Source organism: Pelecanus crispus, chromosome 2 (genome assembly GCF_030463565.1).
Source record: "Pelecanus crispus isolate bPelCri1 chromosome 2, bPelCri1.pri, whole genome shotgun sequence".
Classification (NCBI taxonomy): Eukaryota; Metazoa; Chordata; class Aves; order Pelecaniformes; family Pelecanidae; genus Pelecanus; species Pelecanus crispus.
Genome location: NC_134644.1, coordinates 11,519,394 through 11,543,941, shown reverse-complemented (window position 1 = coordinate 11,543,941; position 24,548 = coordinate 11,519,394). Strand labels below are relative to the sequence as shown.

General features: G+C 35.6%; 1 protein-coding gene across 1 annotated transcript in view; it reads left to right on the top strand.

Annotated features, from left to right (window-relative positions):
• NCAPG2 (non-SMC condensin II complex subunit G2) overlaps window positions 1–24,548 on the top strand; it is a 47,931-nt gene that overhangs the window by 12,480 nt on the left and 10,903 nt on the right. Inside the window, exons 6-22 of the mRNA XM_075705599.1 lie at window positions 1,344–1,438; window positions 2,303–2,372; window positions 3,076–3,162; window positions 5,720–5,815; window positions 9,558–9,683; window positions 10,437–10,616; window positions 11,668–11,820; window positions 14,267–14,489; window positions 15,713–15,828; window positions 16,289–16,462; window positions 18,226–18,296; window positions 18,566–18,719; window positions 18,898–19,074; window positions 19,559–19,672; window positions 19,781–19,924; window positions 23,103–23,202; window positions 23,861–24,045. Coding sequence (XP_075561714.1) covers window positions 1,344–1,438; window positions 2,303–2,372; window positions 3,076–3,162; window positions 5,720–5,815; window positions 9,558–9,683; window positions 10,437–10,616; window positions 11,668–11,820; window positions 14,267–14,489; window positions 15,713–15,828; window positions 16,289–16,462; window positions 18,226–18,296; window positions 18,566–18,719; window positions 18,898–19,074; window positions 19,559–19,672; window positions 19,781–19,924; window positions 23,103–23,202; window positions 23,861–24,045 — 2,265 coding nt within the window. The remainder of the gene's footprint in view (window positions 1–1,343; window positions 1,439–2,302; window positions 2,373–3,075; window positions 3,163–5,719; window positions 5,816–9,557; window positions 9,684–10,436; window positions 10,617–11,667; window positions 11,821–14,266; window positions 14,490–15,712; window positions 15,829–16,288; window positions 16,463–18,225; window positions 18,297–18,565; window positions 18,720–18,897; window positions 19,075–19,558; window positions 19,673–19,780; window positions 19,925–23,102; window positions 23,203–23,860; window positions 24,046–24,548) is intronic.

The window sequence follows — 24,548 nt, the reverse complement described above, 5'->3', positions numbered from 1 at the left end:
GTAGAAGACGCTCTCATTGTCAACAGGAAGGATTCCATTGGACCTGTAGACAAGGATATTGACATTGCATTTAGCCTTTAGGTCTTGATTTTTATGATCTTCTGAATTACTTCTTGACCTGAGGGCAATTAAGCTATCAGTTCCACTAAAGGGCAGTTTCTGCCTATATGCTTCCTTCCCTCTGCCCCTACTTTATGATATTCCAGCTCAAAGTGTGTCAGGCATTATCAGCCTTATTTTCTCTATTTTGTCATAGGTCTGAGCATAACTGTTGGTCCAACTCTCAATGGAAGTGCCTTTGAACCTCTGCTAATTGTTCAGTGCACCTTTTGAACTTTTGCTAATGTGCTTTTTACTATTATACCTCCTTATTAATTTTCCTGAGTTATTTTTGGCTAGAAAGCTGACAGGTATAAAGGATCCCTACAACTGGCTGACTCACTTTTATGTATGATCAAACTTTTCAAAGTCTTAGAAGCTGGATGCCTTCACTTCATCTGTAGGGTGAGCCAGAGTGAGGCTGGCTGTACAGATACTGTGGAAGGCTCTAATTCCATGGGCAGATGTTGCTGATTCTGGAAGAACAAGGGCTTATTTCCTCCATCCACAGCCTTCCACTGCCTTTTCTTGCAAAAATTCTGTTGCTTATCAGATTTGTCATCACCATTTCTTACTTGCTAAAATGGAGGAAAAATAACTCAGGAAAAAAACCAGAATGTTTTTTTTGCCTGTCTTTGTGTATTAAAGCAGCTCCAGGAGGTTTGCAATATCACCTTTCATGAGGCAATAGAAAAGGAATTGGCCTTGCTAATCAGAACATGTATTTTCCCCCGTGGCCCAGCTGTTCTCTGTGGCTTTGTTCAAAAATGTTTCCACATCCAATGCTGACAGAGTTGTTGTGCTATTTTGTTTGTACCTTCACCGTCATTACAGCGTCATCCTGGAATGACCTTGCACTTGACAGAGCTCTGATGATATGCCCTTGATGAGGGTCCTGAGTTGCACAATCCCTTATCATCATGGTTTACGGCTTGAAGGCACACCTAAACAGAATGGACATTGAAAAAAATGCAGGCAGAAATGTAATCCACATGTTCATTTGTTTTGCATTTTCTCTTCAGTATAAATAACAGTAATGCTTGAATTCTGTTTAAAAATTAAGAATCTTACTTTTTTTCCCCTGCAACAATCTCATCTATGCTTTTTAAAATTAAAGGCGTCATTTCTTTTGATATTTAAGCTCTGTATTTACTGATTTTTGAGGTGGCTCTTAAGTTGGGTATTCCTCTGGGGTTTGACTTCCTTTTTTTTTTTTTTTTCCCCCTCTTTTCCTCTCCCAATAGGGAAGAAGATTCTTGAGCTTTTTGTTCAGCTGGAATGTAAACTTCATAAAAATGATACATGGAACTGTTAAAAACCAATTACAGTTTTTTCCGAGGTATGCATCACAGTTAGAGTTCTTAATGATTGTTAAGAGCTGGGCTAAAATCTTGTTTGTCTCACACTCTAAAATACCTACTATATTGATAAAATACATCAGAATTCAGACATCTTCAAAATTTGCTAAATATAACTACCGCATTGTTTCAGTAACTTCATTTAATAGTTGCTCTGCACATGCTTATATATACAACTTACAGGTGTAGTAAAATGCTTATTTAGCATTAGCTAAAGCAAATGACTTTCATATCAACTGTGCTGCATTGCTTGCAGTGTTTATGTGAGAATTGTAGGTCCATTTCTGCCTCTGTAAGTTGTTATTTTTTTCTGTGAGCAACCTCTAATTTAATTTGGTAAGATTTTATATAGAGACATTCTAATAAGAAGTCACCTGCTGGATCATAGCCTGAGAACTTGACAGATGGATGAAAAACATGGATTTTTTTTTCCTTTGATTATTTAGTAAAATATTACAGAAGTAATTCTTCATATTAAAATCCGAGGCTTTCTTATACTTTCAGTTAGAATAATGTATACCTGTACATCTTTATGAAGAATTTAGGGCATTCATTGTGAGACAAATGATAAAATAACTGTGCTAATGTTTTGACTTTCCCACCATAAGAGATATTTCCTGTGTTTTTTAATAGTGCTTGGGTTCATTAATTAACAATTAACTTTGTTTTTCTGTAATTATCAATGTAGACTTTCAAGATATTTGCTTCTTCTAAGAATAATGTTGATGCACAGAATTAGGAATAAAATTGGTACTTATGAAAAACCAAGGAACCTTACCTTTATGAATTGTACATAGATATGGTTAGGATGCTTGCTTGAAAGTGTTTCCCATATGTTAATACAGATCCTTGATGGAATACATTTCAGAAGTTTACTTCAGGGCCTGGAAGAAGGTGTCAGGAGAATTCTTAGAGGTAATACTATGCTTGAAGTTTCATTTAGGTAGTTTTGAATTTCAAAATGGAGAAGGTACATGACTTTGCAGCCTCAGAAAGGTTCCTAAGCAAGCCTTAAGCCTTATTTCCCTAAGGAAAGGGCCTCTTCAGCGTTGTCAAGGAATAAGAGCGTGTGATGCTTTGAAAGTTTGCCTCCTGTGATCAGTTTGGTTGCATTTAAACACCTTTAAATCTACTGCTGAAATATTGGTTCTTGCAACTATGCATATACAGAATGTTTTTTGTAAACACACGAGTTATCTGAGTTATTGAAGCTTTTATTCAGTATGTGGAAGTCTATACATTTGATAGCTAAAATATTTACCTAGGTTTTGTGGATTTCTATGGAGGTGATCAAAAGTATAATTACATCATCACAACAATGCTACAGCCAAATTTCACATACTAAATAGTTCTTATTTACCATGTGGAGGTGCTTTTGAATTCCAAACTTAGTTCTGAGGATCAGATTAATTGTATACTCTGAAATTTTGAAAATCAGTTTAAGCAGAGGCCCCTAGCATGGGAAAAAATGGGCCTAGCAGAAGCCCAGTAAGAAATAATATCAAAGACTATTTTCAGTTGTTTTTTTTAGAGAAAAATAAAAGTTGCTGCACAGCCTACAGTACTTATTATTGTTTTATTGTGTGTTAACAGTAGCATGCATGTGTTTTTACTGTAGATACTTGAACATAGCTGCATTCAGGATTTCATGCATCATGGAATTCATCTTCCCAGAAGTTCTCCTGTTCATTCTAAAGTTAGAGAGGTAAGTTCCTGTGAAACATGACATGAACTAACAGCATCAAAATCAGATCAGTTGCCATAAATGGAAAATTTCCGCTAAAATACTATACTAGATCTGGCTGGAATGGAATTACTTTTCTTCATAGTGGCCCGTATGGTGCTGTGTTTTGGATTTTGACTAAAACAGTGTTGATAACACCAATGTTTTGGCTGTTGCTGAGCAGTACTTGCATGGTGTCAAGGCATTGTCTTCCCCACTCTGTTTCCCTAGCGAGTAGGCTGGGGATGAGCAAGAAGTCAGAAGGGGGTACAGCCGAGGCAGCTGACCCAAACCAAAGGGATATTATATGCCATATAACATCATGCTCAGCAACAAAAATTGAGGGAAGTGGATTTGGGGTAGATAGCCATTGCTTGGAGACTGGCTGGGCATTGATCTACTTGTGGGAGGTGGTGAGTCATAGCATCTGCATCACTTGGTTTGTTTTTTTCTGTCTTCTTTCCTTCACTTATTAAACTGTCTTTAGCTTGACCCATGAGTTTTCTTGCTTTTCTCTTCCAAATCTCTCCCCTACCCCACTGGCAGGGGAGTGAGTGAGTGGCTGTGTGGTGCTTAGCTTATGACTGGGGCCAATCCACCACACTTACTTAAAAAGTAGCATATTCTGAGAAACAACATTAGAACAAATTTTAGGAGGAACCTGCTTATAGTTTTACACCAGATTTGTCTTTGGTGCTCAAAAGTAGAAATATAAGGGGATTTTCCAGAGTGCCAGAAATAGCTTTTGCCATATGTTGTCTAACTTTTTCTTTACCTAGAGAGTTGACCTTTCCATAGCCAATCACAGGGACGAAAAGTCATAAGCTCCTTGAGGCAAACTTAGCAGATGGGTCTGGAACTAAACTTGGGGGGGTTTTTTTGGTTATATATGAGGGTTTTGTGTATATGTTTATAAGGACAAGGCTTGATTCAGTTAGAGATTCTGGTTGTCTATCTGTGGCTTTCATGAGCAAAACATTTGAAGCAGAATGAGAAATGCACAAAGCTTTTTAAGACAAGGCATTTGTATTTGATCTATGCCCCTCCACCTCCCATGCTTTCCCCCAAATATATAGATGCTGGAGTGTATAGTATGTGCAATATATAGCTTGATATACCAGTATACAATCCTATGTTGGTTTTTTTTATTTGTTTTGGTTTGGGTGTTTGGGTTTTGTTTTGTTTTTAATCAAATGTAAATAGATTCTCATATCTATAGTGGATTCCCTTGTCCTCTGATTCCTGACTGATGTAGGCTTTTGACAGGGCTTTTCATGTTTTTCAGACTCAGAAGCTTCTGATCTTGAAAGAGGACAGTGATGTAAACAAATCTGTCTTTGAGTTGCCAGGGGAGTGGGTCTCAGAATAAATTTGAATGCTGCGTTCTTTTTCAGTATGCAAGAATTTGATTTAAAATGGCCCTTTAGAATCCAGAAGTTCCTGTAGCAATTAGGAGACTAATCAACCACAGTCATTCACTTGAGTGAAGTTTGGGCTGTTTTATTGAAAGAGAGGGGAGGGGAAAGCAAAATGTACAACTCCCCCTTCTGAATTCAAAGTTTATAAGATTATAAAACCTATGTCCATTATGCAAATATCTGATACTGTTCTAATGAAATCTATTACAAAACAGTACTGATTTGCCATTAATCCTGGATTAGATCTGTTGTTCTCATGGAGAAATAAGAGCTACATAGTCTCTTCTAAATATATCTTTACTTCAGTATATTTCAAAAACAGAGAAAAGGGATTCTTCTACTATAGCTCTGTTTCTGTGGATGCTATTTACAGGCTTCCCTGTCTAGTTGTAGCTATGAATACCTGAAGAATTCAAAGCTGCCACTAGAGGGTCAACTTCTTTTCAAACTGTCCAGTGTTTTGGGTGGAGGAATTACTTCCTATCAAGTTACATGATGTCCTTTCTCATATTCTGCTCTGGTCTTCTACTTTCCTTTTTTGCCTGCATAATTCATATACAAAAATGACAGGGGCTTTACCTAAGAAAGCACAGTTCTAAGTCAAAAGGAGTGCTGATACTAGCTTTTCATCAATGCATACAAAATATATTATGTATGTAGATTTCTATTTGGATAACTCGAGTTACCAAATAATGTTCCTTTGTTCTTAACAGAGAAATGGGTTATTTATCTGTAGTTTATAATTACATGGTTTCAAAGTATTTCTGCTAGTTACTTTAAAAATAGAGTTTTTGACTATAACAAAAAATGAGTGGTTGCTGTGAAACTGACTCTAGCCATGATTTGATTTCTCAGTTGTAGATCTTTATATAGATTTATTGAATCTATAAAATTTTAAAATGTGATTTTTATTAGATCTATTTCTTTTTTTTTTTTTAATTTTGAGATTTTTTAAATGAAACATATGGTCAGTTAATACATTTAGTTTTATCATTTTCCATAGTATGGAAGACTTTTTGGTCTTGTGTAAATGATGAAATGAGGCAACTCCTGCATACTTCCTGCATGTAAGAAGCACTGTTAAAAATGGGGTTTGGGATTGGTTTCTTTGTTTTTCTCAGATGCTGAGCTATTTTCATAAACAAAGTAAAGTTCGTCAAGGAATTGAAGAAATGCTCTATAGATTGTATCAACCTATCCTTTGGAGAGCACTGAAGGTAATTATCCTTTTCAGAATATAGGACTATCTTTCTCCAACTACAAAATTTTGGATCCCTCCCACATGTTCCGTTTTTAATAATTGCTTTTAAAATAAAACGGCTATGGGGAAAAAAAATCAGTGTGTTTAGCATCTCAGCTGTAGCAGAGTAACTTTGCAAGTTGTAATTAAACATAGTTTGCACAACAATATTCTAATTTGTTAATTTACTTCTATAATTCAGTTTTGTTTACAGGTACACAGAGTGCTTTCCAGGATTGCAGTAGACAGTGGGACTGAGTTTGGTCTTCTCATCTTCTCAGTTTGGGAATTTTGTGTAGTCTTGTATTCTCTTTTCAAAGTTCTTTACTGAATGATCAGTGCTTTATTGATCAAAGCCAGAAATGTTCAGAGGATGATTTAGTCTCACCTTCTGATTAATTACCAGCCTTAGAATAAGGCTCAATTAATTTATTAGAGTACTATTTTAGAAAACCTTTTATTCTAGTTTGGTTGTATATGGTTTTATTTTGACAGCTTCTACAACATATGCAGTTAAGCACTTTAAGCTTAGCCATTAACAGGCACATCAAATAGGTCATGGTGAATTTGTTTTAATACAGCAAAAGAATCCAACTGTTGTGAAGACAGGTTTCAGAATGGTAAAAGGAAGACTGTAAAAAATTGAATGCAGCAATTATATGAATCATGTAATGATTCAATGCAAGGAAAAATTCTGTATTCCAAATGATTCAGTACCATATTTGTGATTGGTGAAAGGAAGTATGTGACTGAACGTCAAAATCTGGCAATTTATTTTTGGATAGACTGCTGTCTTGTTCTGTGAATTTTGTATAGTTAATTTTTCTTTTTCATATAGTACTGCTGAAGTATTTGGCATTTTTACGATAGCTGTTGCTGTGACTCAGAATCACCAGTAGTTTAAGATACAGAACTAAGAAGGGAAGTTTATAATTGTCCTTACTGGTATGGATTCTGCTCCAGAGCTTGAAATGTCAGTTTAATTTTAGATAAGCAGTTTGATGCTCCTATTTTAGCCAGTGTACAAATCCCTAATTTAATATAGTGAAGAACAGATCTTGTTCTAGAACCCTGGTTACAAAGCAGAAAGGGTACTCACAGGAGGACCTCTTTACCCCTCCTTCTTGCAGAAAGGGAAAATACTTCAGTAGTAAGAATACAAAGGATTCCAGAACAGTTCATGTTGAAACTACTTGATTTCATCTCTGAAATCTTTAAACTGAGAATGCATATTTGTAATGCATATTTCTCTGTTTCTTCTTAAATTGCTTGTTTTGCAAATACTTAGATTGCATAAGCCTCCTTTGTGGCTTTTGCCTACACATATTTTATAAGCCTTTATGCAGCTTTAAGTTTCTATAACCCCTTATGTAACTTCATCTTTTTTCATGTCTTTATTATGAAAAGTAAGTCTCGTGCAAACATAGCAGAGTTGTACGGTAATTGGTTTTTAGTTTAAGCAGCTTTATAAATATAAAAATATGGATATTTATTGTGAGATAAGTAGTGATTGAGCTATTTCTTATCAAGCTCAAAAAGTCAAGAACCACTCCTGCAGGAATTCAAGCTGTTGAAGGAAGTGATTCCTTTAAAGTAGTGTGTTTGCTTGGTTTTTTTTTTTTTTTATCATCCCACTCTTTTAAACTAACTTTTACTGAGGAAAAACACTGTTTTAAATAGTTGGAAGTGAATTTCAGGACCTGTAAGACCAGATGAAGCTTAAAAGAAAACTCTGAAAATTAACCAAACAAAAAAATTAACATATTGTTTAAAAAGGTTCTGAAAGTTCCTCAGAATAGTACAAGCATAAAGGTAAAGAAACGTTAGTCATTAAATAAGTGCAGGCTCCTCTTGCATGCAAAAGTCAGTGTGGAATAAAATCGGATATGAATTTAAAGTCCTGGGTTCTACCTCTGTGAAGACATTTACTCTTGAATATGCAAATACATTTGGGATAAATTCCAATTAATTAAGGGCAGGAATTTAAACTGTGGGTACTCAGTTCAGAATTAGAGTGAGCTTAATGGAATTCAGTGTAATGCACTTAGAAAGTTTATGAAAATTAACTTTCTGGAATGGCCATGGTAGACAAGGTCTAGGTTATTGCACAAAACCAGACTTGAATTAATTTTCACATGAAATATTAGTGCAGAAGAGCTATTTCACCCTGAATTCACATATTAGCTTGTTATGCATTAATTCTTCAATATAGAGAAGCTCAAAGTTAAAGGATTTTCTACAGCTTTGTAGGATTGAATTAAGAATTACAATCTTTTCACTTTTAGACTGTTTATTATCCATGATAAATAAAGTAAAACACAAGTCCCTAACTAAAGAGTGTATATACGGGCTTTATTTGCCTTCATAGTATTAAATATAGAATTACTTTTATTTTTTTTGGCTCGAAGAATTTGGAATTCTTTGGTTCTACCCAGACATGTAACCCACCATATGAGGATTGGTCCAGAATGGAAATACAGAATAAATTGTAAATTAAGTAATTGTTGCTCATTTGTTTTGTGTTTTTCTGGTGTTATTTGCCATTAGTTTATTTAGTTCTAAGTATTACATGGTTATCCTTGTTTTTCTTTTTCCTGTCTTCGATCTGAATGCCTCTTATGACAAGGGAAGAAGAAAATTGGATGATTAGAGTAGTCAGGAGGTTCCCTGAACTGTCTCTTACCTTGCTGTTAAAATTAAGCATACTTTGCTTGTTTTATTAGACTATATATAGTCTCATTCATATATATATATACACACACATTTGGGTTTTTTAACTTGGACCCAAAATGGGAACAAAATTCTTCCTTCCCTCTTCCTTCCAAGAGAAGTGAGCACAGGCTTTTATCATTGCACTGCTGTATTTGATAAATAAAATGTAGTCTGATGGTTAGATTTCAGGTTTCTCCCTGAGATACCTTGAATTTCATCTTTTCTTCATTTCATTGCCTTCTCTCTTTTTCTATCCTTTACGAGTCCACAGGGCCAATTATTTTTCACCAAGTGTCTAAATATGCACTTTTAAATTTTTTCTTTACATTTGGGGTTCTACAACCAGCAAAAGTATAGTGTAATACAGTGAAAACTAATACAAATGGTAAAATGTCTGAGGGTTATGAGGCTTGCCTTAGATTTTTGATGAGCTGCCTGGAGCTCACAACACGGTCCTATTACTTATGTGCATAGATGCAGAACTGAATATGTTTATGTTGGATAAGTTACTCTCCAGGCTTGCTGGTACTTAGTTTCTAAATACTGTTTTCTCGAAGAAATTGGTTTGAGCTTTTCAATTAAATCACCTCTCTTGACAGGCAGTTTAGTTAATTAAATCTGCTTGAATTCAAGATTCTTGTATACTGAAGAGGAGCTTTAAGGTGACCAAGAGAAATCCCAATTGCTTTTAATTTATTCAGCATTACAGAGAGCAGAAGGGCTCTAACTGTGACTCTTCAGGGTCATTGAAGTTGATATGCCTTGAAAGCTGATTGTACTAATAACTGAGGTTTTACTGAATGGGTAGAAATGTAAAGTTAAAAAAATAAAAATCTTATGCTACTATAAGTAATTCCGTGCATTTAAAAATTCATCTCTTCCATCTACTTAATTAAAAATACTAACTTCTGGAAGTGTTTGGAGGGCAGTGTTTGACAGGACATGCCTTTTGATATTAAAAGTCTGTACTTTTACTGAAAAAATATTGTTTTCCTGCATTGTAACAGGCCAGAAACTCTGAAGTTCGATCAAATGCAGCATTTTTGTTTGTTGATGCTTTTCCTGTTCGTGATCCCAGTTTTAACACTGAAGAGATGGACAACGAAATTCAGAAACAGTTTGAAGAACTTTTTGTAAGTTTTACGGAAATCAGAATGTTAAAAATACAACTTTCATCACAACTAACTCAAAAATAAGGTGTTGATGCAATTAAAATTTATGAAATTTCAGCATAGTGTTCATAGGGGAATACAGGCATGTGATGCAGAAAATACAAAAATAATATTTTAATTTTCTGTAGTATGTTGACAACAGATGACATGCACCATTTTCAACTCTGAAAAGGGAATATTTGGGATTGTTTTTCATTAATCTGTGAATGAAAGATGCTTTTGAAAGACTAGATACATGAGTAATGGATCTTGATACTTACGTAGCCTAGTACTTGTGAGGAGAGCTTTACATTTAATATGTAAGCATTCAATGGAAGTTTAGTACTGTATTACTAAATACTTCTGAAATGAAGTGTAATGGATATAAGAACCTAAAAAACTCTTCACCAGTCTAGATGGGTGAGAATGGGCATAGTATTTCCATTAAGAAAATGTTTGGAAAATCCTGAGTATGGTCTTTAAAAATGTAAACATCAGATAATTGAATTAATTTTGAAGTTTGTCTTAATTTTGCTTCTGATTTAAACTTCCTAGTTTGCTTCATAATAAAATGCCTTGAGAGAATATTAATATTACATTTCTTTCATAGTATGACAATTTGCATAATGATTAAAAGGTAATAGAATGCTATTTGTTTATGATAGGTTAATGTCAAACAACAGTAGAGTCACAATAATGCATATAGTCACATTATTATTCTTCTGTTTGGTTTAGAGTCTCTTGGAAGATCCTCATCCAGTCGTCCGCTCTACAGGGATACTTGGAGTTACTCAGATAACATCCAAATACTGGGAGATGATTCCTCCAACAATTCTTGCTGATCTTTTAAAAAAACTAACTGGAGAGCTGGCATGTGATATAACATCTGCTGATGTTCGATGCTCTGTTTTTAAAGTAAATATTTTTTTCTAAATTTAAAATCATGATTGTAATTTTTATATTTTACTTGAAGCATGGGCTTCTGGTATAGGCCACTTTTAAGTTAAGGAAATTATTTATTTTGCAAAATGACTTATACAATAAAGTTCCTAATACATGCAAGATTTGCACACATTTTATAAACGGAATGGAATGAACAAATGCCTTTTAAAATAGTGGCTGACTGGCTTTGTGACTCAACAAATTTGCATTTCTAGTCTTCTAACATTGTTTGGACCTGATAATTTAGTTATTTTAGCTATTAGAAGTTATGCTTAGACTTGAAAATGTATGCAGGCAGGTTCCAGTATGTTTCTATGTCACTGGTTTTAACTCATCCCTAGACATGCACAATTATTTTATGATTTTGTACTCCACTTTGTGTTTCTGAGGTTTGGATGAATATAATTACATACTGTTTCTCTGGGAATGCTGGCCTCCTGTGCATTGTTCAGTATATTAGGATTAGTTTATGTACATCTTTCTCGCATCTGGTAGATAACTATAATAGCTTGGACAGAAAAATGAACTTCCTAAGCAGTATTGTCACTTAAAAAAATCAGTGTATGTGTCAATTCAGCCTTAGTTTGGAGCTATCTTCATGTTAATCCTCAATTGCTCCACTACAGCTGCATGGGGGTCTTATACTGGATAAGCAGAAAGTGCTGATTTAAAAATAACTCGGCAAAATAAGACGTATTTTTAATCTGAAATCAGCAGAGTTTAGGGAGCTTGTATTTCTACCACAAAAAGTACTTGATGCTGTGCCCTCAGGTAGAAGGCAAGACCATGGCCTCAGTGTAGATCTGAAGCTGCTACATCTGAAATGAGTTCACTGTCCACTGGAAATTTGAAATAACCATAGCAATTTTTACTAAAGAATATTACAGGGAAGATATGCATGCACAGTGTCTGTCCCTACTTAATTTAACCTTAGAAGTGTCATGGTCCAGTTCAACAATTTTTAGCTACATCTTTTTGCAAATCTACTCTTTCCTTCTTTTAGCATAATCTTTTCTTCTTGCAGTGCCTACCGATAATTTTGGACAACAAACTAAGTCATCCATTACTGGAACAGCTCCTGCCAGCAGTCAAACACAGTCTTCATGACAATTCAGAGAAAGTGCGAGTGGCTTTTGTTGATATGTTGCTGAAAATTAAGGCTACCAAGGCTGCTAAGGTAGGATAAATGACACTTGGTAAGTAGCAAGAAGATAAAATCAAGGCATTAGTTTTTTTTAAAAAAGTACCTTTTGAGACTACTGCAGTAGTCCTAAAAGGAAAAAAAAATCATGCTTCATGTAGTAATACTCTTAATTTCAGTTTTTCCCCATTTCATATATTTAAGCATGTAACTGAGTTTAAGTGGAGTTTAAGTCTAAGACTTGTGGATTCTGTTGCTGTTAGTCCCTTCTGTCCATTTTAAAGGTTTTGATCCAGATGTATTTAGTAGTGTAGAAGTATTTCTTTCCAGTGATTTCGTGAATTCTACTGAAATGATGGTGTCCATGAAAAATATTTTAAAATAAATAAAGAAATTGTAACTAATGCTGGTGAGCTTTCAGCCTTTCCATAGCTGTTCTTCACAGAAAAATTAACTACACAAGATAGTACTGTGTCTGGGTATTACTATGGCAGAGATTTTATAGACATGCTGGAAAGATTGCTTTTTAGTTGAGCCAAGTCCTTCCTCTGCCCCACATTTTTGAGTAGCTTGGGATGATTTGTAGGTCCAGTGGCATCTCTGTGCTTGCCTGCATTCTTTTTCAGTGGCTGCTGGCCTGACAAGCACTCAGCAGACCCTTTTCCTCAGCATCTTTCTGTCTTCCCTGCCCTCTCGTGGCCATGCCGGGGCAGAGCAGTTGGTACCACCACACTTCCAGCTGCCTAGCTCAAGTCAGGACTCTCTCACCTTCTAAATCCTTAACGCCTTTACTGAATTGCTTTTTTACTTTTATTTACCTACTTTTATAATTTCTATTTGTATTTTGTTGGCATGCCCTTTGGGATTTTGGTATCTTTGTATAGTGATTTTGAATGAACTTTGTGTTCTGCTGTGGACTCTTATTTAGGGTGATACTGTCCAGCCTTAGGCACTATAGCGTCTTTGAGTACTTTCGCCACTCTCTGCTGTTAATGGTTTCCTAATTTCAATTTTATATTTTATTCTAATCATGGTTTTGTCTCTTGCTAAGCCTAATTATTAGGACATGCTTATCTTGTGCTAGGCACATACATACCTCACGTAGTGTATCTCTGTTGTTCAGGAGATAAATAAATACTTGGTTTGTCAGATTTTTAAGGCTTCAGTGCTCAAGGAACACATCTATCCCTAACACGAGAATTAGCTACTTGCCAAATGTGTGCATTCCGGCTTTGATGACAGGACCTCAAAGACATATATTGAGACCACCTCAGTACCTTCCAAATTCCCCAAACTATGCTCAGAAGACAAGATAAATGGGAGGTGATTTTGGAATTCAGAGCTTTCAGCTTCTTGCACACAGGTTCAGGATAAGGATTACAATAATGCAACAGCAAGTTTGGTACTTCCGTAACACGTACCTCAATGCATTAATTAGGCAAGTCCACAGAAAATGTGAAATGGAGACAAACTCTGCAAGTACAAGGTATTATCATTCAGACTGTCAGCACGAATAGTTTGCAGTAGGAGCCTAGTAATGTTTGCAGATCTCCTGAGGTGAACAACATGCAGCTATACCTTTACTTAGACAATTGGTTCTGGTTGTTAAGATTATTGGAGATAACTGGAGGAGGCAATTCAGAGTTACAAATAAGTGGTAGTACTCTAAAAGATAGCTTTTTTTCCTGAAGTTTCTGCTTCAGCAGGTTCTAAAGCCAGGCTTTACCAGGTGAAACTGAGGTAGAATGGCAGACGTATCACTGTGACACTGGACCTCACACTGATGATGCCTGTGTGTTAGGATATGTATCACTTGGTTCACAGAAACAGCAGAAACCAGATCACGGAAGTGCTGTTCTGAAAGTGTTGGGCTCTGAAATCTTAATCGTTGTTTCTATAGTATTCTTGTGTTATTATTTATTATTCTAAAAATACTCAACAAGCATATTCCCCTGATAATCTGTTAACGTGTCATTTTTATAATCTTCTTATGTATTTTTCAATATTAGTTTCTACATCGCTCTAACATCACAGGCACTCAGCACTTCTTGTGCTGAGTTTTAACTCTTCATAAGTTTTGATATACAAGTATAATTTAAAGGACTGGCACCGACAGTCATGATTTGATCCATTAATATCAGTTATCTGTATAGTAAAATGCAACCAAGTCTTTTTAAACTTATGGAATTGCATTAGCATTGCAGGTATATTGAGCTGGAATTGCTTGAACCAGAATTTTACCAGTCTGTCAGAAGTACTGGGAGATTTAGAGGTGTGTCAGAACAGTAAAGTAGCATTGTTGCAGCAGTATGTGACGTCAAGTAAATGCTGGTATTTTGGTAAAAATTAAAAATGCTCACGTTTTTCTGGTAAATGCTATTTATATTTGTTGCGACTTTTGATGTGGACAACACTTAATAAAGGTGATTGGGTTTTCCTCTTTATTTTTTGAACTCCTTTATATTTTTCTCGCTTTAAAAAGTTCTGGAAAATCTGTCCCATGGAGCATCTTCTGACTCGTCTGGAAGTTGATTCACGGCCTGTGTCACGACGCATAGTGAATCTCTTATTCAACTCTTTCTTTCCCATTAACCAACCTGAGGATGTGTGGTGTGAGCGCTGTGTTACTCTAATCCAGATGAATTCAGCAGCAGCTAGAAAGTTCTACCAATATGCTTATGAATATACTGCCCCCACCAATATAGGTAAAGTACAAAACCTTGTAAGTCTTTGGAAATACTAGTATCACAGCATGTAATTGCTTTTTAAATTTTTTCTCTAAAAGTGGTACATTGTTGCTAGATCTTTTGTTTTTAGTATAATACTAGTTTGTGGTTTTTGAAATTCTTGGCATCAGCTATGAACTCTGTTGACAACAGTCATAAGCTTTTTCAACGATGAAGAATGAGACCAAAGCTTTTTGTTTCTGCTCTTAGGTGCTGTACTATACTCTCTAGCCGTGGTTGTTATCTGGTCTGTCTTTTCCCCTTTCTCCTCACATGTACCTTAAAACTATCTAAGTTAATATTTATTTATCATGCAGAAATAGTGAAATAAAATATCCTGGTGTCTCAAGTGATTTGAGATCTTTATGTGTAAGATTCTATAGAAGGTGAAAAATACTTATGTCTTGATAATCTGTTTATCTGGGATTTGTGGATCAGTAGTATTTTCAAGTTGCTCGGAGAAAATCTAAAAAGCCCTCCTTCCCATTAAAAGCTCCAGAAACTTTCAGTGAAAAGGGTATGTACTGCAGAGAGTATAGCTGCTTTTTATAAAAGTGCTATTGAACTAAGTGAAATTGGGAAAAGTTGGTTTCAGAGGAGTTCTGGTACGGTAAAAACACAGTAGTCAGCATGGAGGGACTTGGGTAAAAGGCCCAAGCCATTGCCCCGTGACTGATTACCTCGGTAAGGTAGCTTTGAAATAACACATGCTAGGGTATTTCAGCTAGTCATACTTTCACCAGAGTGGGCATAACCCTTTCACTGTCTAGAGATGAGCTTCTCATTAAGGAGTGCAATGGTTAGGCTACTACATCTTTTATAAATAATTGGAATTGACACTGGAAGGGATGTATTATTGAACATAGGTCATTAAGTTAATAGCTATGCCAGATGAATGTAGGAGTTGTGGGAGCTTCCTCTGATCCTGATTTGTTAAGGTGGTGGTTGTGGTTTTTTATTTGAGTAGCCTTTTTTTAACAATAAAATTATAGAACCTGGTGATAATGTTGCCTTTTCTTCTTTATACTTGAGGATATAAAACATTTTCACATCTTTTCCACTTCCTTTTACCAGGAAATTTTATCTGGTTCTGTTGCCTGCTTTTCAGATTGGCTTTCCAGCATTACACTTAGAAGCATTGACTAGCAACATTCTTAACAAATAGTAAATGTTTAAATTAATTTTATTATATTTAAATCTAGCTAAATTGATGCTTACTATTCGGCGCTGCTTGAATGCCTGCATCCAGAAAGCAATGAAAGAGAGTCTTCATGATAGTGATGATGATGATGATGGAAGTGAAAAGGAGAATACAAGTGTAAGAGAGTCCACTTTATGATAAGTTCTGGTAACTTTTTTTCTGTGGTGCTTAATTTGAGACAAAGGCACTTAATGATATGACAGAAGTCTGAAGGAAAGCACTTGGGCATCTGTGGAATTAAAAGGGGAGAACTGTCATTATGGTGTTTTCATGTCCTGCAGTAGCAGAAATTCAGTGAAGTAGCTAGAATAAAATAGAAGAAATATGAAGCATATTTTAAATGAATTCCCTAATTCCAATACAAATTATAAATTGGTTTGATTCTGCATTTAAATTATTCAAAAAATTAATGTTGCAAGATGACTCAAGTTATATAGAGAAAGAATGAATTGTGGAGTTCATGTTCTACAACAAACACAATGCCTTTGTGAAATTAATAGAAGGATTTTCAGTTTTTTGTAAACCTTATTTTAGCCTAAATTTGTATTTGAGAATATAATAGGTGTTTGTATTTCAGGTGTTGAATAATGTGTTGTCAATAAATGATGTGGCCAGCATGGCAAGTTTATTGGAGATTACTGTAATTCTCTGGAGAAGTATTCACAAAGCACTAGATCACAATGAAGATGCCAAAGATTATGCTATCAGAAAATTTGCTTCTGTACTTCCTGAATATTTTAAAGTATTTAAGGTAAAGAAAGCCTAGATTTTCCTGTAAGTGCTTAGTATTTTCTTCAGATGCCTTCATGTGTTATGTCTTTTATCTATTTTCATGGCATTAAGTATTCTTTTTCATTGTTGCTATAAACCATAAACAATAGCCAGTTTCTTGGAATTCCACAAATAGAAGCTATTCTCCAGTTGCAATATCTGACTGATGAACCATTAGCTAAATAGTCAACACAGAAATACTTATGCAATAAATAGCTCTCCTTGTAATGTTTTTATAGGATTCCATTCTTTTGAATGTTTTTGGAACTTTTGGAAATCAGTAACTGAACATATGCCATTGCAGTATAAATACGCAGTGTAGATGAGAGTCCACAGGTTTTTTTACCCACTACCACCCAAACCCTTCCACCACCACCACTTCTTAGTATGGTCCAGCTGCTGGAACAGAACGCTGAAGCAGCTGAGGCTCCTTTTTCACTGTCTTGTGATTGATTTCTGCTAATTTGATTCTACTCTCTAATGATCTTTTGATGCACTTATTTGTTGTTTGGGTTTGATATAAGCAATTAATTAAAATCAGTCATTTTCATATTTTCAGTCTCCTTGATCTGTTTAATTGTTCTAATATTAGTCTTCAAGATGCTGTCTTTTGATAGTGGCTAACTGCACCCTGCAGTGCATTTGGAAGGATTGTCTACTGGACATCTTTTTTTTTGCTTATGACTTTTATGCTGAACTATACTGAGTTATGCTGGCTGTTATATTTACAACGTTCAAGTTTGTTTTAGATAACCAGGGAGCAGAAAGCAATTCAATGCTACGTAATATTCTGCAGCACAGATATACCAAATGCTCTCTCTACCCTGAAAGCATCTGGAAGTTGTCAAAGACATTCCAAATCTTTTGTGGTAGAGGATGTACCATCCCTCCTGAAAGGTTCTGGTGAGCAGACACGATATCCAGCTTTAGCAAGCAACCTCTTTGACTTTGATATTCTTACAGTGAGTAAGCAGCTTGGATCTAAAAAGACCTGTCATCAGAGGCTTGATTTCTAAAAGCCTACAGATTGAAGCAGCATGTCTCTTTCCTGAAAAGCTACAAATATATTTTTAAATGTTCTTTTAAAAATGATCTTTAAAAGGTTTTAGCTCTTCAAATGTCTAAGTAGATAATAGTTTCATTTGATTGTATTTGTGAATCTTGGACATACATATATACTATTTTTGAAGAGTCTTTCACATAGATTGGTTTCTATATAATCCGAGTGAGACTGTGTCATGGTCTAGACCTTGTATTATGATGTGCTGTAAGAACTTGTACTGCATTTTACATTACCATTGCTATGTAGGCACCCTCTCCTTTAGAGTCTTTTTTATAAATTTCTGATGTGAATGAACATTCATTTAAGGCACTAGTTACTTGGGAGGACTTAGATGGTGTCATGATTGTGCAATTAAATATTAGCCTCTACTAGAAAAAAAGTAAGCTAGAGCTGTTATTTCTTTTGCAACGGTTGTTAATCTAATAGAGCCGTAATTATTCATGGTAGTTCTGACAGTTTGTCAGAAAGCTGAATGATAATTGATAATTGACCTCTGAGAATAGGAATCAGAAGTTTCAGATTGCAAGCCACGTGTTGTTATGAGCTTCTTTCAGTTCCATTTCTAGTGAAAAAAGGGAAATCCTTAATTTGAGATAATTCAGTCATACTTTTTCAGTATTCTCTTTAGTTTTGTGTGCATCTGTACATGTACATCATATAGTGTACTTTTTTTATCCTAGGATGAGCGTTGCATGACTCCTTTGGTTATTCTGGCATCCTTTATGCCCCCTGCTGCTATTCCTACATTCAGGTACTATTTTAAAATCCAAAATATGAATTACAAGAAATCTCTTGTTGACTGTATTTGTTAATTTTTCACAACTTGACATATTAAATGCCCATTTAGATAAACTAATCTACTAAATAAATTTGATAAGTTAGTAAAATCTGTGAGGTGCAAATATGCCTTTGAGCCATTGCTGAATCTTTTTTGGTATTATACCAGTATTTTCTTTGAATTATTTCTACACTGGATGCAAAGCTAATGCATGTCTTATTTTTTGTTTGTTTTCTTTTTAGCTGTGGTGTGATCTCCAGACTCAGAAATATTGACAATGGAGCTGACCAAAGCAAATATTCTATCCTGATAGACTGCATGTGTCGCTGGGGTCAAGTGGGACATATTATGGAATTAGCCTGTGATTGGTTGTCTGACACGCTAACCCCAAGAGAGGTGTGCATATGCATACATCAAAGAATTAAGGAATTTCTAGATTCCATAAAGTCATTGTGCTTTTTTTTATTTTTTAACAGCAAAAGCCTCTTTAATGTCATATTATTCTGATCTGGAATTAGTTGTGAAGTAAGATACTAACAGTATTGTACTGGTTTTGTGGTTTCTTCTCCTTTAGAGTATTAAACCATCTGAACGACGAGTACGTATCCATGTGACAAAGGAATCAAAGCCAGAATTAGCAATTGATTACATTGAGTATTTATTGACTCATCCTGTCAATCGCAGTTGCCTACTCTCCGTTCCTAAAAAGAAACTGAAGAACCTTTTGAAAACGCTCAGTGCTGCAAAGGTAGTATTCTCCTTACCATAAACAGTGCTCATAAAAGAGAGCTTAACATCAAATATTGCCTGAATCAAATTAAAGGCCTGCAAGAACAAATAAATAAGATTCATGATCCCTTCCTCCCCTCTCTAAAAAGGTTTTCCTTTTGATTTGTACTTCAAATATTCTAAACTAGAAGTATATTAGTTCAGAATTGCTTATGAATGGCAGATTTTAACCAGCTTGTCATTTTTAAGTGTCTCAAAATTTTTGTGGTCTAGTGTTGAGCATTTTTAAGGCACTGACTTTTGGAATTTACATGTAAGGAATAGTCTGAAAATTAGATACGGCATTGCAAAATAGAAGTAATTGAAAGTATGTCTATTGTTTTTTGGGGGTTGGGGAAGGTGTTGGTGTGGGTTTTTTTTTAAAAACTTGTTCAAAGCTGTTGAGAAAAGAAACATTTGAAAGGATTTTCTGGAAAATATAAATGTAAACTTTAATATTTCAGGAGGTTCTTGGCTCAATTCTGAAAGCAAATGATGGAGGTTCTGGTAGCTGCAATCAAACAACTGGCCTAAGAGCCTTCAGCCTCTTTTGCAGGTTGAGTATTCATCTTCAGAGCAAGGTATGGTTATACCTTTTCAAGTATAAGCTGGTGTCACAGCTGACAGTATAAGGAAATTCCAAAAGAATTGGAAAGACAATTGGTAAACAACTTCTAATTTTTTTCCAGTTTTCTGAAGAAGGAAAAGATTACCTCTCACTTCTGAAGGAGACAGGTGCTTGGATAGAAAGTCAAGTTGTACCTTTTATACTAGCAAGTGATCAAGAGGATGGCAATTCAAAATACAGTAATGTTTCTGAATTAATTATCCAGGTTAGAGGTCTTTTATAATATAAATCGTACTGCTACCAATCTGAAAAGCCATATATGTAGCAATTGTATACTAACAAACATAGTGCACTGGAGTTTTTGGAGCCCAGCAACTGAATGAGCTAATGAAATACAGTCCTGATTATTCTGAGGTTACAGTTTTGTGCTTTTGCTGTTCCTTTGATTGCTTAAAATCACACACTTTTTAAAAAAATTGCTTTGAGTTTAGTTATAACCTTTATATTTTATACATATAAAAATGTATAAATATAATTGTGCATACCCTAGCAATTAAATCAAGTAGTTGGAGTCAACAATACCTTGTTCTTATCTAGACTTTTTTCACCTACCAGTGCATAATATATATTCTCAACATATCTGTTGGAGTGAAGATGGAACATGTTTTATGTTTCACCCTTGTGAAAATGCCCACTCAAGAAATTTCTAGCACAGCAAGCTGGGTCTCCCCATTTTTAGGTTTCTAACAAGTAATTCTTGTCCTCAGTCTCTCATCCCCCATATTAAATAAAGGTAATATTTATGCTGTTTGATGAAAAGTGCATCAACATAAAGTTAAGATTGTCACTGAATCTCAGTTCTGAAAAGGAGAAGAAAATTAGTTCCTGAAAACAAGGGTATAGTTATGTGGTATGCTAGCACTTAATAGCCTGTTCTTCTGTAGCGTAGAAGGTCCTGGAAATGACATAGAATCACTGCAGCTGCATACATTGTGTTGAATAGCACAATAGGGGATGACTTAGAAGACCAGGAAGATGGTGTAATTATGAGAGAGGATTTAGATCTAATCATGTTTGCTTGCTTACTTTCTTCCTTCCTTTCTTTCCTTCCTTCCTGCTTTACCAAAAGAAATAGGTAAAATTATACCCTGAGGAATTCAGTATGCTTCATTCTAGTGCTGAGTCCCATAGAACATATCTTTGGAAGTGTCGTGGTTTAGCCCCAGCCAGCAACTAAGCACCATGCAGCCGCTCGCTCACTCCCCCTACCCCGATGGGATGGGGGAGAGAATCGGAGGAGTAAGAGGGAGAAACACTCCTGGGTTGAGATAAGAACAGTTTAATAATTGAAATAAAATAAAGTAAAATAATAATAACAATATAATAATAATAGTAATAATAATATACAAAGCAAGTGATGCGCAATGCAATTGCTCAACCAATACCCAGACAGTTCCCGAGCAGCGATCGCTGCTCCCCAGCCAACCCCCCCCAGTTTCTATACTGAGCATGACGTCATATGGTATGGAATAGCCCTTTGGCCAGTTTGGATCAACTATTCTGGCTGTGTCCCCTCCCAGTTTCTTGTTCCCCTGGCAGAGCATGGGAAGCTGAAAAGTCCTTGACTAGCATAAGCAGTACTTAGCAACAACTGAGACATCAGTGTGTTATCAACATTCTTCTCCTACTAAATCCAAAACACAGCACTATGCCTGCTGCTAGGAAGAAAATTAACTCTATCCCAGCCGAAACCAGGACAGGAAGTCAGCAGAGAGGTAGGGTGTGAGTTACCTAGGAATTTAATAATGAGGAGGTCAGTCTTGCACTAAATTGCGCTACTGCAGCCAAATGGCTTTTTGGAAGGTATAGAGAGATAGGAAACTCAAACAAGTGTTGTAGTTGTTCATGGTACAGGTTCCTTGTGTGTTTTATATGCTATTGTCTTGTCTCTGAATGAAAAATTTGGTATGCATGTCATAACTCTTTTGTGGCCATTTTTCAAAAGTTTGGAGGCACAGAACTCAAGCTTATAGAAAGACAAGACACAAAATCTTTACCAGCATTACTAGAATGTTTATGATCAGTTTCCTTGGTTTGAATATAAAATTAAAATGAAAGTTTATTGATAAGCAATAAGACAGGCAGTTGTCACCTGTAAACCCATCTGACTTATTACTTGACTAGCCAATAATGCAACACAATGATCTTTAGTAGTAGATCTTAAAGTCCATTTGCATCATTATTTCCAGAGAAGAAACTGAGGTGTAAAGACTGATGTGATTTCTCTGGAAGTCAAGAAGAGAATCCAGGCCTCTTGCATCTCCTGTAATAAGCTGCATGCTTGTTAAGTAGCTCCTATTTGCCTCTCACCTTGCATACTGTTTTTTATTGGAATGAGGTATTGATTGTGCATTTTAATTTGTAGTTTGGAGTGTGTATTTGGTAACAAAGCTGGCATTAAAAGCAGACCTAGTTTGTCTCAAAATATCCATATAACATACAATAATTACAGTTGCTTCTTTAATACTGTTGTATATGAGAGGGGAATGGGGTGTCTCTTCTTTTTCCACTTACATATCTCTATCACTTTCCCTGTGACATATCCCATTCTTTCCCATTTCACCCTTCCTTCTCTGCTTGGTCTGCTACTCAATTTTGCACTTGCTGTTATGGGCAAAGATTCACTGGGGTCCATTCTCTTTAGGCCACTGATTTGATGAGTGGGGCTGGTAGGCCCTCTGATACAAACCCCAGTGCCAGCGCTGGCAGTGTCCCTTACCCCTTATCTTCATTTGCCCTTCACACAAAGCATTTCATTGTATAATGAGGGGGGTGGGGTGGTGGTTAGCTAGTTTTGAATTGTATTCTGTTACATTCCCCTGACATATCACTTAACCCAAAGTGGATTTTAGCATTGAGCGATGGGTCCTTTCAGATTTTGGTCAAGGGAAAGATTTGGACTAACTTTAGTCACAGTCAGTGTCCTTGAACAACCCAGCTCATGTATACACAGACTGGTTAAAAATACTCTGTCTATACATTAATATTATAATCTGTTTAGTATGTAACGTGAGTGTCTCTAGGGAAAAGCTCTTTTTGTATGCTGTTTTTAATTTTGCTATTCAAGATAGGTAGAGATGGCCTATTCTGCCTCTGTAGGGGTTCGGTATCGATGCCTCTGAGCTGAGCCTGAGTAAAACAGATAGAGGATTTACTGCCTTCTGAGAAACTGCGTTTACTGGTGGAAAGGGCAATGGAAGCATTTGGAGAACTGTTTAGAACTCCTGCTTTTCAAAGGTTGCGAACTGAGTAACTCCAAGTAGATGCACCAGCTTTCAAGGCAACTTGAATAAGATTTGGTGGCTTTATTATTTTTAGGTTTTACTGAACAGTTACTTTATATAAATTTTGTTTCTCATATACTTTTGCATCTTTTTTTCTAGGCCTACCTGACAGTATGTAAAGATGTCATAATGGTTGGCCTCGGAAATCTCACGTTTCAAGCACACCTTTTAGATATGGCTCTTTCAGTCATACAAACAGGTACAATATTTGAATTAACATCAACATCTCCATATACACTTAGCTGACTTTTCTTACATTAGCAGAACTGTTGCTTTTAGCATTTTGGAGCCTGTCTCAAAAAATGGTGCTTACTGCTTATGTTAGCTGGTACCAATAATATGGTCAGAAGTCACAGCAGCTTTTCAGAAAACTGAAAACAAGCAGAGAACTAACCCAGAACCATGTTACTAGCTACTGTTTCTTCTTTGCTCTTAGATTCCAGTTATTACTATATAATTCATGGGGTCTTATATATATAGAAAGTGATACATAGAGATATATATGTGTCTCTATATATATCAGTATGCCTTAGCAGGCAACACTGTAGCACTATTTAAATTTGGCTCACATTTGGAAAGTTATGTCTACAGTACAGGCAGAATTAGAGCTTGATTCCTGAAGAAATCTACAGTTTTAATCCCTATACTTCAAGGATTGGAAGGAACACTGGGTTTATACTTAAAACATTGATTGAACTGTATGAAAATTTCAGCTGAGGATCCTCAGAAACTAAATATATTCCCTACACTTGTAAACTATAGATATTTATGTTATATAACTGAGTTTCATTCAAAGCTTGTACCTGAAGAATATCTCATTACAATTTTTATGTCATGGCATTTATCTCTTTCTCTAGAGAGAGGTGGCTTTTGTGCTCCAGTGTTACTGTCTGCTCTGAAAGAAATTACTGAAGCTTCTTTAACTCAGAATACTGAGACAGCTGAAGTGGCAAATCTTTTCCATGCTGTACAGACCGTCTTTCAGAAAGTTTTAGAATGCGTGGCTCGTAGACTCAAGAAACAGCAGGAAGAAGGGATTCAGGTATCATATTACTCTTGAAATTGCTACCTAATGTGTAGATGAATCCATACTTGTTACGCAAATGTGTAAGACGCTTTGAGGTTGTTACTGGAGTCGACATCTGATTAAATTTTCTAAGTTTCCTCGTTACCAATGGGTTTTTTTAGTCCATTGTTGGTCTCATCATGACAGAAAAACTAGTGAATTGGAGAGCAATGCATTCTGTTACCAATGATCCTGAACTACCCTAGTACTCATAGATTATTAATCTTATCTGCAATGAAATGAACTTTCTCAATCCAGAGCAAAGAATTTGATTATATATATTATGATCTTGGGAAGGAGGAGAAATTGTTATTTTATATGTTTCTTTCAGCTTGAATTATATCAGCTTCAGAATATGTACAATATCCTAAAGTTCTTCAAAACCTTCTATCTTCATAGAAAAGTTAGCTTATTGTATTTTATAGCAGAGACTAGATAGTAGTGAGATGGGTGGATCACCCTGGAAAATTTGATGGTCT